General features: G+C 42.8%; 1 protein-coding gene across 1 annotated transcript in view; it reads right to left on the bottom strand.

Annotated features, from left to right (window-relative positions):
• Nucleotides 1–12,191, bottom strand: part of DLGAP5 (DLG associated protein 5) — a 39,279-nt gene extending 27,088 nt beyond the window's left edge. The window contains exons 1-6 of the mRNA XM_021709536.1: nucleotides 12,023–12,191; nucleotides 7,592–7,779; nucleotides 3,879–3,941; nucleotides 2,661–2,745; nucleotides 2,445–2,567; nucleotides 773–843 (exon numbers count right to left, since the gene is read on the bottom strand). Of these exons, the coding sequence (XP_021565211.1) occupies nucleotides 773–843; nucleotides 2,445–2,567; nucleotides 2,661–2,745; nucleotides 3,879–3,941; nucleotides 7,592–7,779; nucleotides 12,023–12,191 (699 nt within the window). The remainder of the gene's footprint in view (nucleotides 1–772; nucleotides 844–2,444; nucleotides 2,568–2,660; nucleotides 2,746–3,878; nucleotides 3,942–7,591; nucleotides 7,780–12,022) is intronic.
• Between the last annotated feature and the right edge of the window lie 865 nt (nucleotides 12,192–13,056).

The following is a 13,056-nucleotide window of genomic DNA, read 5'->3' as shown; positions in this document are numbered from 1 at the left end:
ACTCCAGTCTGGGTGACAGAGTGAGACTCCAACTCAAAAAAAAAAAAGAGTTAAATCTCATTGTCACCCAGGCTAGAGTGTAGCAGCATGCTTAAGGCTACCTCAACCACTACCTGCTGGGCTCAGGCGATTCTTCCACCTTAGTCTTCCAAGTACTGGAACCACAGGCATGTGCCACCACAACTGGATGATTTATTAATTTATCGTAGACCCAAGATCTCACCAAGTTGCCCAGACAGGTCCCGAACCCCTGGACTCAGGTAATCCTCTCATCTCAGAATCCCAAAGTGCTGGGATTATAGGCATGAGGCACCGCACAAGGCTTGCTTAATTCTTAAAACTACTCTGTGTAGGTATTCCGTGTTAGAGATATGAAAACAAACTCATAAATTATACAGCTCGCCCAAGGTTATGCAGCTAACTGGAAGCATAGACAAGATTGGAACCCAAATCTAACAGAATTCAAAGTCAATGCATTTCACCTTACTCCAAACTGTCTCTCAGACAACTCCCACATAATTATTTCTCTCAGCTGTGCTTCCCCCATCTTCTACTAACCAAATTACGCTTCTCTCTACCTATAAAAATCTGAAAATAAGATACCTGAAAAACGAAACATTAAAATCTCTTAATGTTTTCTTATGGTTCTAGAGGTTAAAACTCACATGTAGGGTTAACCTCTTGAAGCAGTTCTGTAGCTTCATTTCTACTTTATGAAAGCAGCAGTGAGATTTACAAGATATCTAGAAATAAGCAGATGTTTATACTCTACCTTGTCATGTTTTGTTTCTATCTTTTGGACAGGTATTCCTTTGTTTGGTGCCTTTCTTTCTGGTTCAATATCTAAAATAAATATAAGATATCCATTTTGATTAGATAGAAATGCTATATTAAAAGTACTATGTAATTTAGGAAAGGAAAACCGGCAATGATAGGAATGTATAACTAGAAGAATCTTTTTTATTAAAAGCCATATTTAAGCTGGGCTCGGTGGCTCAGCCTGTAATCCCGCGCCTTTGGGAGGCTGAAGTGAGTGGATTGCCTGAGCCCGCGGGTTTGAGACTCGCCTGGGCAGCGAGACCTCATCTCTACAATAAATCAAAAAATCAGCAGGGCGTGGTAGCACATGCCTGTAATTCCAGCTACTCGGAAGGCTGAGGCGGAAGGATCGCCAGAGCCCAGCAGGCGAGGCTGTGGTGGCCGGGATCGGCCACTGCACTCCAGTTTGGGCGACAGAGTGAGACTCCAACTCAAAAAAAAAAAAAAGCCATATTTAAAGAGCTAGAACACACCCAACTCCAAAGTCCAAAATCTGAAATGCTCCAATAATCGTGACCTTGAGCATCATGTTGGTATTCCAGATTTTGAAGCATTTTGGATTTTGGATAAGAAATGGTTGGCCTGTGTGTATGACAGACGATTAGGAAAACACAAAAAAGCACCAAGAGCATCAGCAGCGACAACGACAATGACAAATCACCTGATTCCGTTACTTAGCTGACACTCAGGGTGTTTTTCCAGTTGTTTTATTTTTTATTTTATTGTAGAGATGAAGTCTTGCCAAGTTTCCCGGGCAGGTCTTGAACCCGTAGGTACAGGCAATCCACTCGCCTCAGTCTCCCAAAGTGCTGGGATTACAGGTTGAGCCACTGAGTCCCGCCTTCCAGTTGTTTTCTATGTCCACATACTCACATAAGATCTTCTAGGACTGTGAGCCTACTTTTCAGAGCCTGACCTACTTTTCTTTGCCCACTTAATATTTTATGCAGCACATGCCGGGCTTGGTGGCTCAGCCTGTAATCCCGCGCCTTTGGGAGGCTGAGGTGAGTGGACCTACCTGAGCCCACGGGTTCGAGACCCGCCTGGGCAGCAAGACCTCATCTCTACAATAAATCAAAAAATCAGCCGGGCGTAGTAGCGCATGCCTGTAATTCCAGCTACTTGGAAGGCTGCGGTGGAAGGATCGCTGGAGCCCAGCAGGTCGAGGCTGCGGTGGCCGGGAGCGGCCACTGCACTCCAGTCTGGGCGACAGAGTAAGACTCCAACTCAAAAACAAAAAAAAATACTTTATGCACCACAACTTTAAGTGTTCTTTTGTAATATTGCTCTTTCTTTTCTTTTCCTTACTTGTTACTGACTTGAAGCTGTCTTTTATAACATTGTTCTTAAAGGCTACATTGTATTCCACCAAATGAATGAAATGTGATTTACCTGGGCCATTAATTTTTCACTTTGAAACACTGCTTATGCTAATTCACTGTCCTGTAATGTTTGGGCACCTACCATGTGGCTAACTGGATGGTACAGAACCTACCTTCAGAAAATGAATCTCCCGTTTCCTCATCTCCTACTCAGAGAAGTACATGCTGACTAAAACATTAAACACAAAAACCTCAAGGACCAAAACGGTCTAGTCCAGGCACAGACCAAGCGGTAGTTCTTACCATCAGTAGCTCTTGTGACTGGTTTTCTTGCTGTGGCAGATGAGACTGTTCTGGCCATCTGCTTTGCTGCTTGAGTAGCTGATCGAGTCATTCTCATTGATGTGGTCACTATGGGCTGTGCTACTGTGGTAAAAGTAATCAAATCAAATGTTCTTTGTAATTACTAAGTCACTGCTATGTAGCATCAGAGTTTATAGTAATTGCTAATATCCCTACCCTTTTTCTCTTTGTCCAACACTTTCTTTTCAGAAGTCTGTCTTTGACCAGGATGGACTGCTTGAACATCACTCGCATTATCAATCTATTTAAGAGAATAGGTATTATGTGATTTAATTGCATAATGAATCAATACACCACATTTTAAATCTGTAAATTGTAAGTTTCAATTCTGTACATTTCATTCTGAAATCTGATAATGGCAAATGACCCAAGAAAAAAATAGACTACCCCAAATAAAATGAGACAAAGGAAAAAGTCTTCCATTATATAAATTTCCTTCCATCCGTTTTTAGAATCATAGAATTTAGAAAATGCTAATAACCTAAGTTATTAAGAATGGCTAACTATATAATCTTTTGAGGGTCCTTCAAAACACTAAGTATGCTTTCACTTCAAGACCTTTCAATTTTGCCTAGAAAATGCTTCTCTTAGACAGAAAACTCTTTCCTGTGATGCAAGCCTGCACATCCTTAACGGCTTCACTTACAATGCTCCCATCTCAGTGAGGCTCCCACTTGACTGTCCCCATCAAAATTCTACCACAAACCTACTTCTAGTAGTCCTCATTTCCCTTTTTTAAAATCTCCACCATAATACTTATGACCTTCTGAATACTCTGTCTTTCTCTACGTATAATTTATTTTTTCTCCCTGTCTTACATGTAAGTTCCATAAAGACAGGAAATTTTGTTTTGTTTACTCCTGTATCCCAGAGCCTAGAATAGTGCCAGGAAGACGGTACTGATCCAAAATTTATATGCATACATGAAACTTACCTTACTCATCTAAAAAGAGGCATACTACTTCCCACCTTGTCCACTTTATTTTAGTAACCCTCCTAATACCTCTACTAGGGTACTGGAGATCGATAAGTTTATAACACCTACCCCATGTACTTTCCACCCCATCTGCATTTCATGCAGCTAACTCGGAATGCCTAATAGTAGCCCAGTAAACAAAAAGAGGGTGATACAAGACAAAGTTTGTTATGAGCCTCATCAAGGGACATTTGGGCAAAGAACATTATTAAGAAAAAATTGCCTTAGCACCTAGCCAAAAATTGCTCTGTCACCAAACTAGTGATTTTGGTACCTGCTAACTTTAGTAAGTTAATCACTATGTTGGAATCTGATGTTAGATTAAAAATTAATTTACTCCCTCTAAAAGAAAAATATGGCCTGTTATTTCAGTAACAAGGATCTACTATCAACTGTACCTCAGTCTGCTCCATTTGGCCTTTGGCCTTTGACCTCGTCACCCGTGCCGAAGATGGAATAGCCTTAGAACAGTCAAAAGAAGACAACATTAAAAAAGGCACTGGAAAAAGTTTACTGCCATGGCTCATTATGAAATAAAGTTCCCACTAAAGTTAAATTTTATCCTTAATCATTTATAGCAAAAAGATACTGGCTAGCTTAAATTCCTATTTTTTCTGATTCTGGCTTGATGTAAATTAAGTTTAAGTAGTTTAAAAGGTACTCATATTTCTCAGTGAAGGGAAAGAACAAATTTCAAATGATATATTCTAGGTATTGGAATTCTCGTTAATATGATTAACTAGACAGGAAAATAAGCAATACCTTGGGTCTTGATATTACTCAATGCTTACTTAAATCACAAATGTATACACAGTAAGTTTTTTTTTTTTTGAGTCGGAATCTCACTGTTGCCCAGGCTGGAGTGCAGTGGCACGCTCACGGCCACTGCCGCCTCAAACTCCTGGGCAGGGAGTGGAGTATATGAGCAATCTAGAGCATTAAGATCTTTGTTTTCTGTTTATAAAAAGATATCTCACAGCTTACTTTCCAAGTTTAATTTAATTTAGATTAGGCACTTGCGAGAGAAAGACCCAGAAGCCTTGTGGCAGAATTCTCTAGACGACAATCCACTTTCCTTATTTCAACTCAAGGACACCCAGTGCTAAGGAAACTACGCTTCCTTCTAGAGCCCATAAAAGCAGCAAAATTCAGCAATGGCTGTTTTCTAAGTAGAATAGCAAAACAATTATTAGTAAATTTTATTACTTAACACAATGATGTTAAGTAATAAAAGTAATGATGTAAAATGTATAAAAGTAATAAAAGTAAAATGATGTTAAGTAATTTTCTCCCCTATTCATAATACTTTTTAAACAGTTGTTTACTTTACACCAACAAGTGGCATCCTATATATTCTTGACAAGCCGGCTTAAAGCTAACCTCTTCCGAGAGTTATTTTCCAAACAGAAACAGTACCTCCCCCCTCGAAAACATATGTAGAATATACCTGTCTGTATGCATCTCTCTGACATACATATATATTTTTCCACCTTGAATTATTTTGTTAGATTTGATCTATTCCCTATTCCCCTGAGATAAATAGCCCTAGGGATCGGTTGGATGAATCAGTGAGATTCACGAGGTCTAGGAAAATAAGCAATTTCCTTGGTTCTTGATATTCTTCGATTCTTACTTAAATCAGGAATGTATATACAGTTAACGAGATTTCTTTTTTTGAATAGGAGTCTCACTCTGTCGCCCAGGCTGGAGTGCAGTGCCAAGCTCACGGCCACAGCAGGCAGGTGATCCTCCTGCCTCAGCCTTCCAAGTAACTGGAACCACAGGTGCACACCACTACGCCAGGCTCATTTTTTGATTTATTGTAGAGACGAGGTCTTGCCATGTTGCTCAGGCTGGTCCCAAATCCCTGAGTTCAGGCAATCCTCTCGCCTCCGTCTCCCAGAGTGCTGGGATGACAGGTGTGAGCCACCACACCTGGCCAATAAGATCTTTAAAACATATTCTTTAAATTGAGATCAAATATATCTTTAAAATAGCAAACCAGTGATGATCCAATTTACAACCTAGTTGCCGCCGTCCACACTGCCTCTGCCCTGCCTGTCCATGCTCTTCTTCTTTAGATTACTCTGCCTTTAGCTTCTGTCCTGTTTTAGTTCTATTGAAACTCTGAGCAGTCCTTCTCATCCTGGTACTTGACGTCTGCTCATCTAGAGATGCTTTCTAGAACCCACTCTTTTTCATGATTTTATATTCCTTATTGGAGTGGTCTCATTTAGTCCCACAGCTTAAACACCTATCCACCCTCCCAATATTATTTTAGCACAGATCCCCATCCTGCTTTCCACATTTTTATTCCCAATTGTTGGATTATCTAGATGGCCCAAACACATTAAAAAAAAAAAAGGCAGTTCAGTGTGGTGGCTTAACCTTTTAATACCAGCACATTGGGAGGCTGAGGCAGGAGGATTGCTTGAGACCAGGAGTTCAAGACCAGCCTAAGTAACAGAGCAAGACCTGTCTCTACAAAAAATTTGCTGGGCCGGTGGTGTGTGCCCAGGAGGCTAAGGTGGGAGGATTGCTTAAGCCCAGGAGATTTAGACCAGCCTAGGCAGCATGGTGAGACCTCCTCTATGAAAAAAAAAATTATAAATTAGCAGGGCATGGAGGTGCATTCCTGTAATTCCAGCTACTCAGGAGGCTGAGGCGGAAGGATCATCTGAGCCCAGGAGGTCCAGGCTGTGATAAGCTATCATAGTGCCACTGCCCTCCAGACTGAGCAACAGAGGGAGACTCTGACTCAAAAAAAACAGAACAAAAGGCTATTAACGAAAGTCACTCAAGGCCTTTTTAAAAAAAACAGCAGCATAGCCAGGCTCGGTGGCTCAGCCTGTAATCCTGTGCCCAGGGAGGCTGAGGTGAGTGGATTGCCTTAGCCTGCGGATTCGGATTCGAGACCCACCTGGGCAACTTGGCGAGACTTCATCTCTACAATAAATCAAAAAATCAGCTGGGCATGGTAGCACATGCTTGTAATTCCAGCTACTTGGAAGGCTTAGGTAGGATCGCCGGAGCCCAGCAGGTCGAGGCTGCGGTGGCCAGGAGTGGCCACTGGACTCCAGTCTAGGTGACAGAGTGAGACTCCAACTCAAAAAAAAAAAAAAAAACAGCAGCATAACTTGTACAGTTGATCTAACTCATAGCTTCAGAATCATCTCATCTCTGACTTTTCAATTTTCTTCACCCCTCGCCACCTACTTGGTCACCATTCCTGTCACATGTACCTCAAGATGCCTTACACCTATTTCCTCCTTTTAAAACTCACTGCCCCAGTCCACTTAACATGGCTCACCTATTGTATTACAGGTCTCACAACTGGTCTCCTTATCTATAAGCACCTTTCATTCCATGTCATACTCCTTTCTGTTTTTTCTTTCATCTACTTCTTCCCTCCCCTCTCCTTCACACCTTCCTCCTCCCTCCGATATCTCCACTCCCCTCCCTCCCCACAGACCACACTCTTTAAGCCCCTGGTAATTTTCCTGAATTTCTAATTGGGTAACGGACCTACCTTCATTTATAAATTTCCCCTTACTCTTCTCAACTCACAAGATAAATGCCAAACCCTCTGGCATGCATTGCTCAGCCTGGCGCACCCGCATTCCTAGCTCTATCCTAATCTCAATTCACCTAACACTATCTCATTCTTCTGAGCTACTATTATCTCATGCCCACCTCCTACTAACTAGCCAGGTGAATAAAGGGGCTAAGGGAAAGGATTCTTTTAGTAATTTAATCCTTAAAGAAAATCCCACCAGGCTAGGAGGCTCAGCCTGTAATCCCGCACTTTGGGAGGCCAAGGCAAATGGATTGCTGAGACCAACCCGGGCAAATTGGTGAGACCTCGTCTCTACAATAAATCAAAAATTAGCCAGGTGTGGTAGCACACACATGTAGTTCCGGATGCATGGAAGGCCGAGGCAGAAGGATTGCCGGAGCTCAGCAGGTTGACGCTGGAGTGGCCATCAGTGTGCAACTGCACTCCAGCCTGGGTGACCCAGTGACTCCAACTATAAAAAAAAAAAAAAAAAAGAAAGAAAGAAAATCCCAGATACAAAGAACCTGTTCCTTTATATCAAGATACTAAACTTACCTTTTTTGGCCCAGCTTTCATGGCACTCTGGCTTGATGAAAGAAAATATGGCATGTCAGGTCTATAGAGGCCCACTTTAAACACTCCTGGTTTAGCTTTCTCTCTCTGCTCTTTCAATTTCTTAAGTTGCTTTTCTTCTTTGTATTTTAGTAGCATTTGTTTTCGTTGATCACTCAGAACAGTTTTCTCTGACCCCAGACAGAAAAAGAACACCACAGTACATAAAACATTTCAGATGAAAAGTTATGCAAATGACTTAAAAATCATTTTTAATGTAAATTCAACTGCTAAGAAATGCTTTTAACGAGCCAGGTACAGTGATGAGCCTGTAGTTCTGGCTACCAGGAGACTAAAGCAATAAGGTTGCTCAAGTCCAGAACATCAAGTCCACCCTGGGCAATGCAGCAAGATCTCTCCCCTCTCAAAAGGAAATGTTCTTACTTCTTGCTAACTCCTCAGCACTTAACAACAAGTTATTTTAAGCCCTAGTCTTTTAAAACTTGTATCCCTTCTACCTTCACAGGTTCAAATATTTATTAACAGCTTGCTATGTACGAGGCATGCATTACTCCACTTTGAATTAACGTTCTTGTCAAACAGCCAGCTTGCAAGCTGACCTCTGCCGCCTCTTTCCTCCTGGCAGTGTTGTCCTTGTGTCACACCCCTCACATTGAGAAGAGCTATCCTGTGGGACCAGGAGTTTCGAGGAAATGATGGCGCATGACACCTAAGACTAGGTGGCCTTGCTGTCTCTTTAGATCACTTGCTCTGGGGAAAGCCAGTGGCCACATGGAGCCTCAGGAGCAATATGGAGACGCTTCCAGCCCAAAGCCAGTGTTGCGTGTGGTCACATGAGTCAGTCATCCCCGAGGTTTCTCTAGTCCCAGACACACCCCCAGCTGCATCTCTGGACATCTTAACTGCTGCTTTCAGAACCACCAAGCTAAGCTGCACTCCAATTCCTGACACTTGTGTGAAATGATCAATTTCTAAGTTGCTAAGTTTTGGGGTAACCAATTATAGGTATTACTTATTGTGATAAATGTACTCCATTCCTTCTCATCTGCTCTAGGATATTCTTCCAGCAATTTACCCTCTCATTGTTGTTTTGTCCCTTCTGAATTGTTGCAATCATGAAATTGTAAACGTGGTGACTTCTCCCAACACATCATCCATCTATTTGTCTCATTTCTCTTGGCCCAATTAAGGCAAAATTCTTTGAGAGTTATCTGTATCTCTAGGATACTCTTTACATTCCCCTTTAATTTTTTTCAACATTTTGAAAAATTTCAAAATACACAGAAGCAGACTATAATAAACCTCAAATGCCTGTCACCCAGATTAAATTATGAACATTTTGCTGCACTTTTTAAAAAACACCACATTCTACTCACAAATCACCTCCAGATACTTTGGTGTGCGCCTCTAAAAAGTGAGGACATTTCCTTTCATAACTACAGTACTAGTATCACACCCAACAAAATTAGGTGCATTTCTGTGTTATTTATTAAAGGGTCCACATTTAAACTTCCCTGTTTATGCCAAAGAAGTCTTTTTAAAAAACCTTCCATTTATTCAAATCAGGCACCAAGCAAGATCTACGCATTTTATTTGGATGTCTTTATCTGAAACAGATCCTCTTCCCCTCTCTTCTTTTCTTGCCACTGTCTTATTGACAAAAGATAGTCATTGAACTGTTGAATGGCCTATGCTCCGCATCCGTACACTTTACTTGCTCTTCTAAGCTCTCATGTTTTCTATAAACTATATCCAAGTGTTTGATGAGGCTCAAGTTCCTAGGTGGTGCTGTCATTCTCTCTCTTGAACCCATTCCAACCCGGCTTTCATTCCCTGAACCTCACTCCACCAAAACTAGGCACTGTGACTTCCACAGTGGTGAAATTCAAATTCTCACTTCTAATATCGCTTGACCTAACAAGCAGTACTGACTGCCAGAGTTAACCAGTTTCTCCATGACAGGTGCTTTCTCCCTGGGTTCCTAGGCACATCCCTCCCTGGGTTCCTATCACATCCTTCTGGTTGTCCTCTACCTTGACTTTGCACTGCACCTCAGTTCTCTGCTAGTTAACCTTCATGTCCTGGGCCTCTAAAGGTTGCAGTGCTTATTCCTCTTCTTTTCCACGCCAGAACTCTGGATAATCTGAAATATGTCCAGAACGTAACCACTAATCTTTGTTGCTGCCACCCTGACCAACTGAATAAATTACTGCACTACTGTACTCCCCTGATGGGTCTCCCTGAGGGCATGCTTGTCACCCTCCAATCTAGTCTCAAACCCAGCAGCCAGAGTGATTTTTTAAAAAGTTTTTAAGCAAAGTTTATGTAGAAAGTAATTGAGAGAGAGATTGATTCACCTCCCCAAGGTAGGGGAGGGGGACAAATCTAGGAAAACGGCAGACATAGTGCAAAAAGCCATGTGGAGACGGCAGAGTTGAACAAACCAATGACGCCCAATCTTTTTTTTTTTGACAGATAGGATCTCACTACGTTGCCCAGGCTAGACTGTAGTGGCTATTCACTGGCACCCCCAGAGAGCATTACAGCCTCAAACTCCTGGGGGGCTCAAGATTCTCCTGCCTCAGCCTCCTCAGCAGCTGGGACTACAGGCATGCGCCTGACTCCCAAGTGACCCTTTCAAAGCATAAGTCAAATCACACCAACACCCACTAACCCACCAGTGGCTTCTCCAGTGGCCACAGTCCTAGAATGATGGTTCTCAGGACCCCACAGCATCTAGGCCCCTTGCTCCTTCTTCTCTAGCCACGGCCACCTCCTTGCCATCTCTGGAGCACACCAGGCCCACCCATAAGTCTTCAAATAGGAAGTAAATGAAGGGCACGTTAACAGCAGATTGATACAGTTAGATTTCATCTGAGAGCTCGGTTAAGAAATGGAGCATTTGAGGGGACAACAGCAGAGGCACGAGCCCCGCCCTTCACAGATGAAAAAGTTTGTGGTTCCTTCATCCTTGCTTCACTTCAGCGCCACCTAGCGCCTAATGCCTGCTATGCAAGCACAACCAGACAAGCGCCCAGGGACTCCTGGTTTAAGCAAAAGTCCTTGGTCAGTCCCTTTTTCCTTCTCTAGCATCCCTCACCATCTGAGATGCTTCATCTTTTCCTAAGATTATTCCTTTCTTCTTGATTGGTTCTTTCTTCCTAGTGGTCCCAACTACATTTGGGCAAACTGCAAAGATAAATTCTTTACTCTTTTCAAACATACTGTAATGTTTCCTGCTGGGAGCGGCCGTGCACGCCTATCATCCCAGCACTTTGGGAGGCAGAGGCAAGAGGACTGCCCGAATTTGAGACCAACCCGCGCAACTTGGTGAGACCTCGTCTCTAAAATAAATTTTAAAAATCACATGGACATGGTGGTGCACACCTGTGGTTCCAGCTTTTTGAAAGGCTGAGGCGGAAGGATCGCCTGCACCCAGCAGGTCGAGACTGTGGTGGCTGTTTTTTTTGAGCCAGGGGCTCGTTCTTTCTCCCAGGATGAAGTACAGTGGCACACTCACCGCTGGGCTCAGGCGATCCTTCTCCTCAGGCTTCCAAGTAGCTGGAACTACAGGCGTACGTTACCACGTCCAGCTTATTTTTTGAGTTATCGTAGAGACAAAGTTTCGCCAAGTTGCCCAGGCTAGTCTTGAACTCCCCGACTCAGGCAATCCTCTCGTCTTGGCCTCCCAAAGTGTTAGGATTAAAGGCTTGAGCCAACGCGCCCAGCTATTTAAAAAAAACTGGCCTTCATGGATTCTTTAATCATTGTTTTTATTTTTCTTATCAATGTATCTCATCAACAATTATTTTACCCAAGTTCCGTAAGTAAGAACTTTAGGGTCTCTATAAGGCAATATAGAAAATAAAGTGCCATAAAACTCCGTAAGTGAATGGCTTTACCTTAGACAGCATTTAGTTGTGGAAAACAAGTTATTTTGCATGTATTTCCAAATGCTTCTGGCCAGGACTTTAAAAAAAAAGAAAAAGAAACCTCACAGGCATTAAACCAACTTTTGTTCATTCTTCAAAGTACTTAAAATTATAAAGGACAAACGCTGGGTGTGACGGCTCATGCCTATAACCCTAGCACTTTGGAAGGCTGAGGAAAAAGGATTGCTTGACACCTCTTAACGAAAAACATCCAAAAATTAGCCAGCTGTTGCAGCGCACGCCTACAGGCACAGCTACTTGGGAGGCTGAGGCAGAAGGATCCACTGAGCCCGGGAGGCTGAGGCTATGGCGAGGAGTGATTGTGCCACTACACTCCTGCCTGGGCAACAAAGTGAGAACCCAACTCAAAAAAAAAAGACTATCAGTAAAATTACAAAGGACCTTTACTTACTTGATTTGTCCTGGGATTTTTCTGCAACAAGCTCTTGAGGTGTCTCCTCTAATTCAAGAAAACTTCTACCTCTGAGGGCTGGAATGTTGACATCTTTCAAACCAAAGTGTCTATAGCGCTCATATACTTTATGTCGGTTTTCTTTCTGAGACAGTGATTTCCTATGAGCAATTTTAGTTCTAAGCATTTCAGTACTTAAATCCTTTCTGTGATGGGTGGCAAAACGTGATGACGACATCCTGTCAAGGAAAAAAGAGACGGAAGCTGACTTTCATGATTTTCATTATTTAGAAAAATTAAGATTACGGTTCATCTTGTCCCACCTCAGAACCTTCTGAAATAAAAATATTAAAGTGCACAATGTCAATACAAGATGCCAGAGTCTGGGAAGGGGCTGACAGAGGACAAGACACTACCATCTATCTATTTGGGGTTCTAAACCGGAACTTGCTGGACGGATGAAGAGAAGCCCAGGAACCTATGATCCAGAACACAGACAAGACGTTCTGGGCTTAATGTAGAGAATACTGCAACAAAAAAAAAAAAAAGAAAGAAAGAAAGAAAGGGTGATGTAAAGGTGTAAATAGGAAGAGTAATGGCAGGACTGTGCCTGGAATAGCTTTCCTACCTGACGATGAATGCAGGCTGTCTAGCATTTTCTCTCTAGCCAAAAAAGAAAAACAAGAACCACACGAGATAACTGTTGTGCATGTAGGGGTCATCAATAGGCCATTGGAAAGACAAAGAGGTGGATCGAGAGGCACAGGGTGAGGTATATCGAAAGGAGCGAGGAGCTTCCATGTCTCCTCTCGGGCACCACCCTCCAGGAACCTCCATGAATTCAGCTAGCCAGATGTTCCCTGAACCCAGACTTCTGGGCTTTTCTGGAAGCTTCATGACACAGGCATGCGTGATTAGATCACTGGCCGCTGGTGAGCACCCGCCCAACCTTCAGCCCCTCTACCCCTCCCAGAGTCGGCCATGGGGTTGAACGTCTCTAATCACGGCTTGGCTAGTCCAGGTACCAGACCCATCCTGAAGCCTGTCATGGGCCAACTCATTCGCATATAAAAAATAGCTTCAACTTTGGGGACTTCCGAGGA

The sequence above is a fragment of the Carlito syrichta genome, unplaced genomic scaffold, assembly GCF_000164805.1.
Source record: "Carlito syrichta isolate Samal-C Ts95f unplaced genomic scaffold, Tarsius_syrichta-2.0.1 Scaffold70959, whole genome shotgun sequence".
Classification (NCBI taxonomy): domain Eukaryota; kingdom Metazoa; phylum Chordata; class Mammalia; order Primates; family Tarsiidae; genus Carlito; species Carlito syrichta.
The sequence above is the reverse complement of the archived record's forward strand: the minus strand, read 5'-3'. Positions and strand labels throughout refer to the sequence as shown.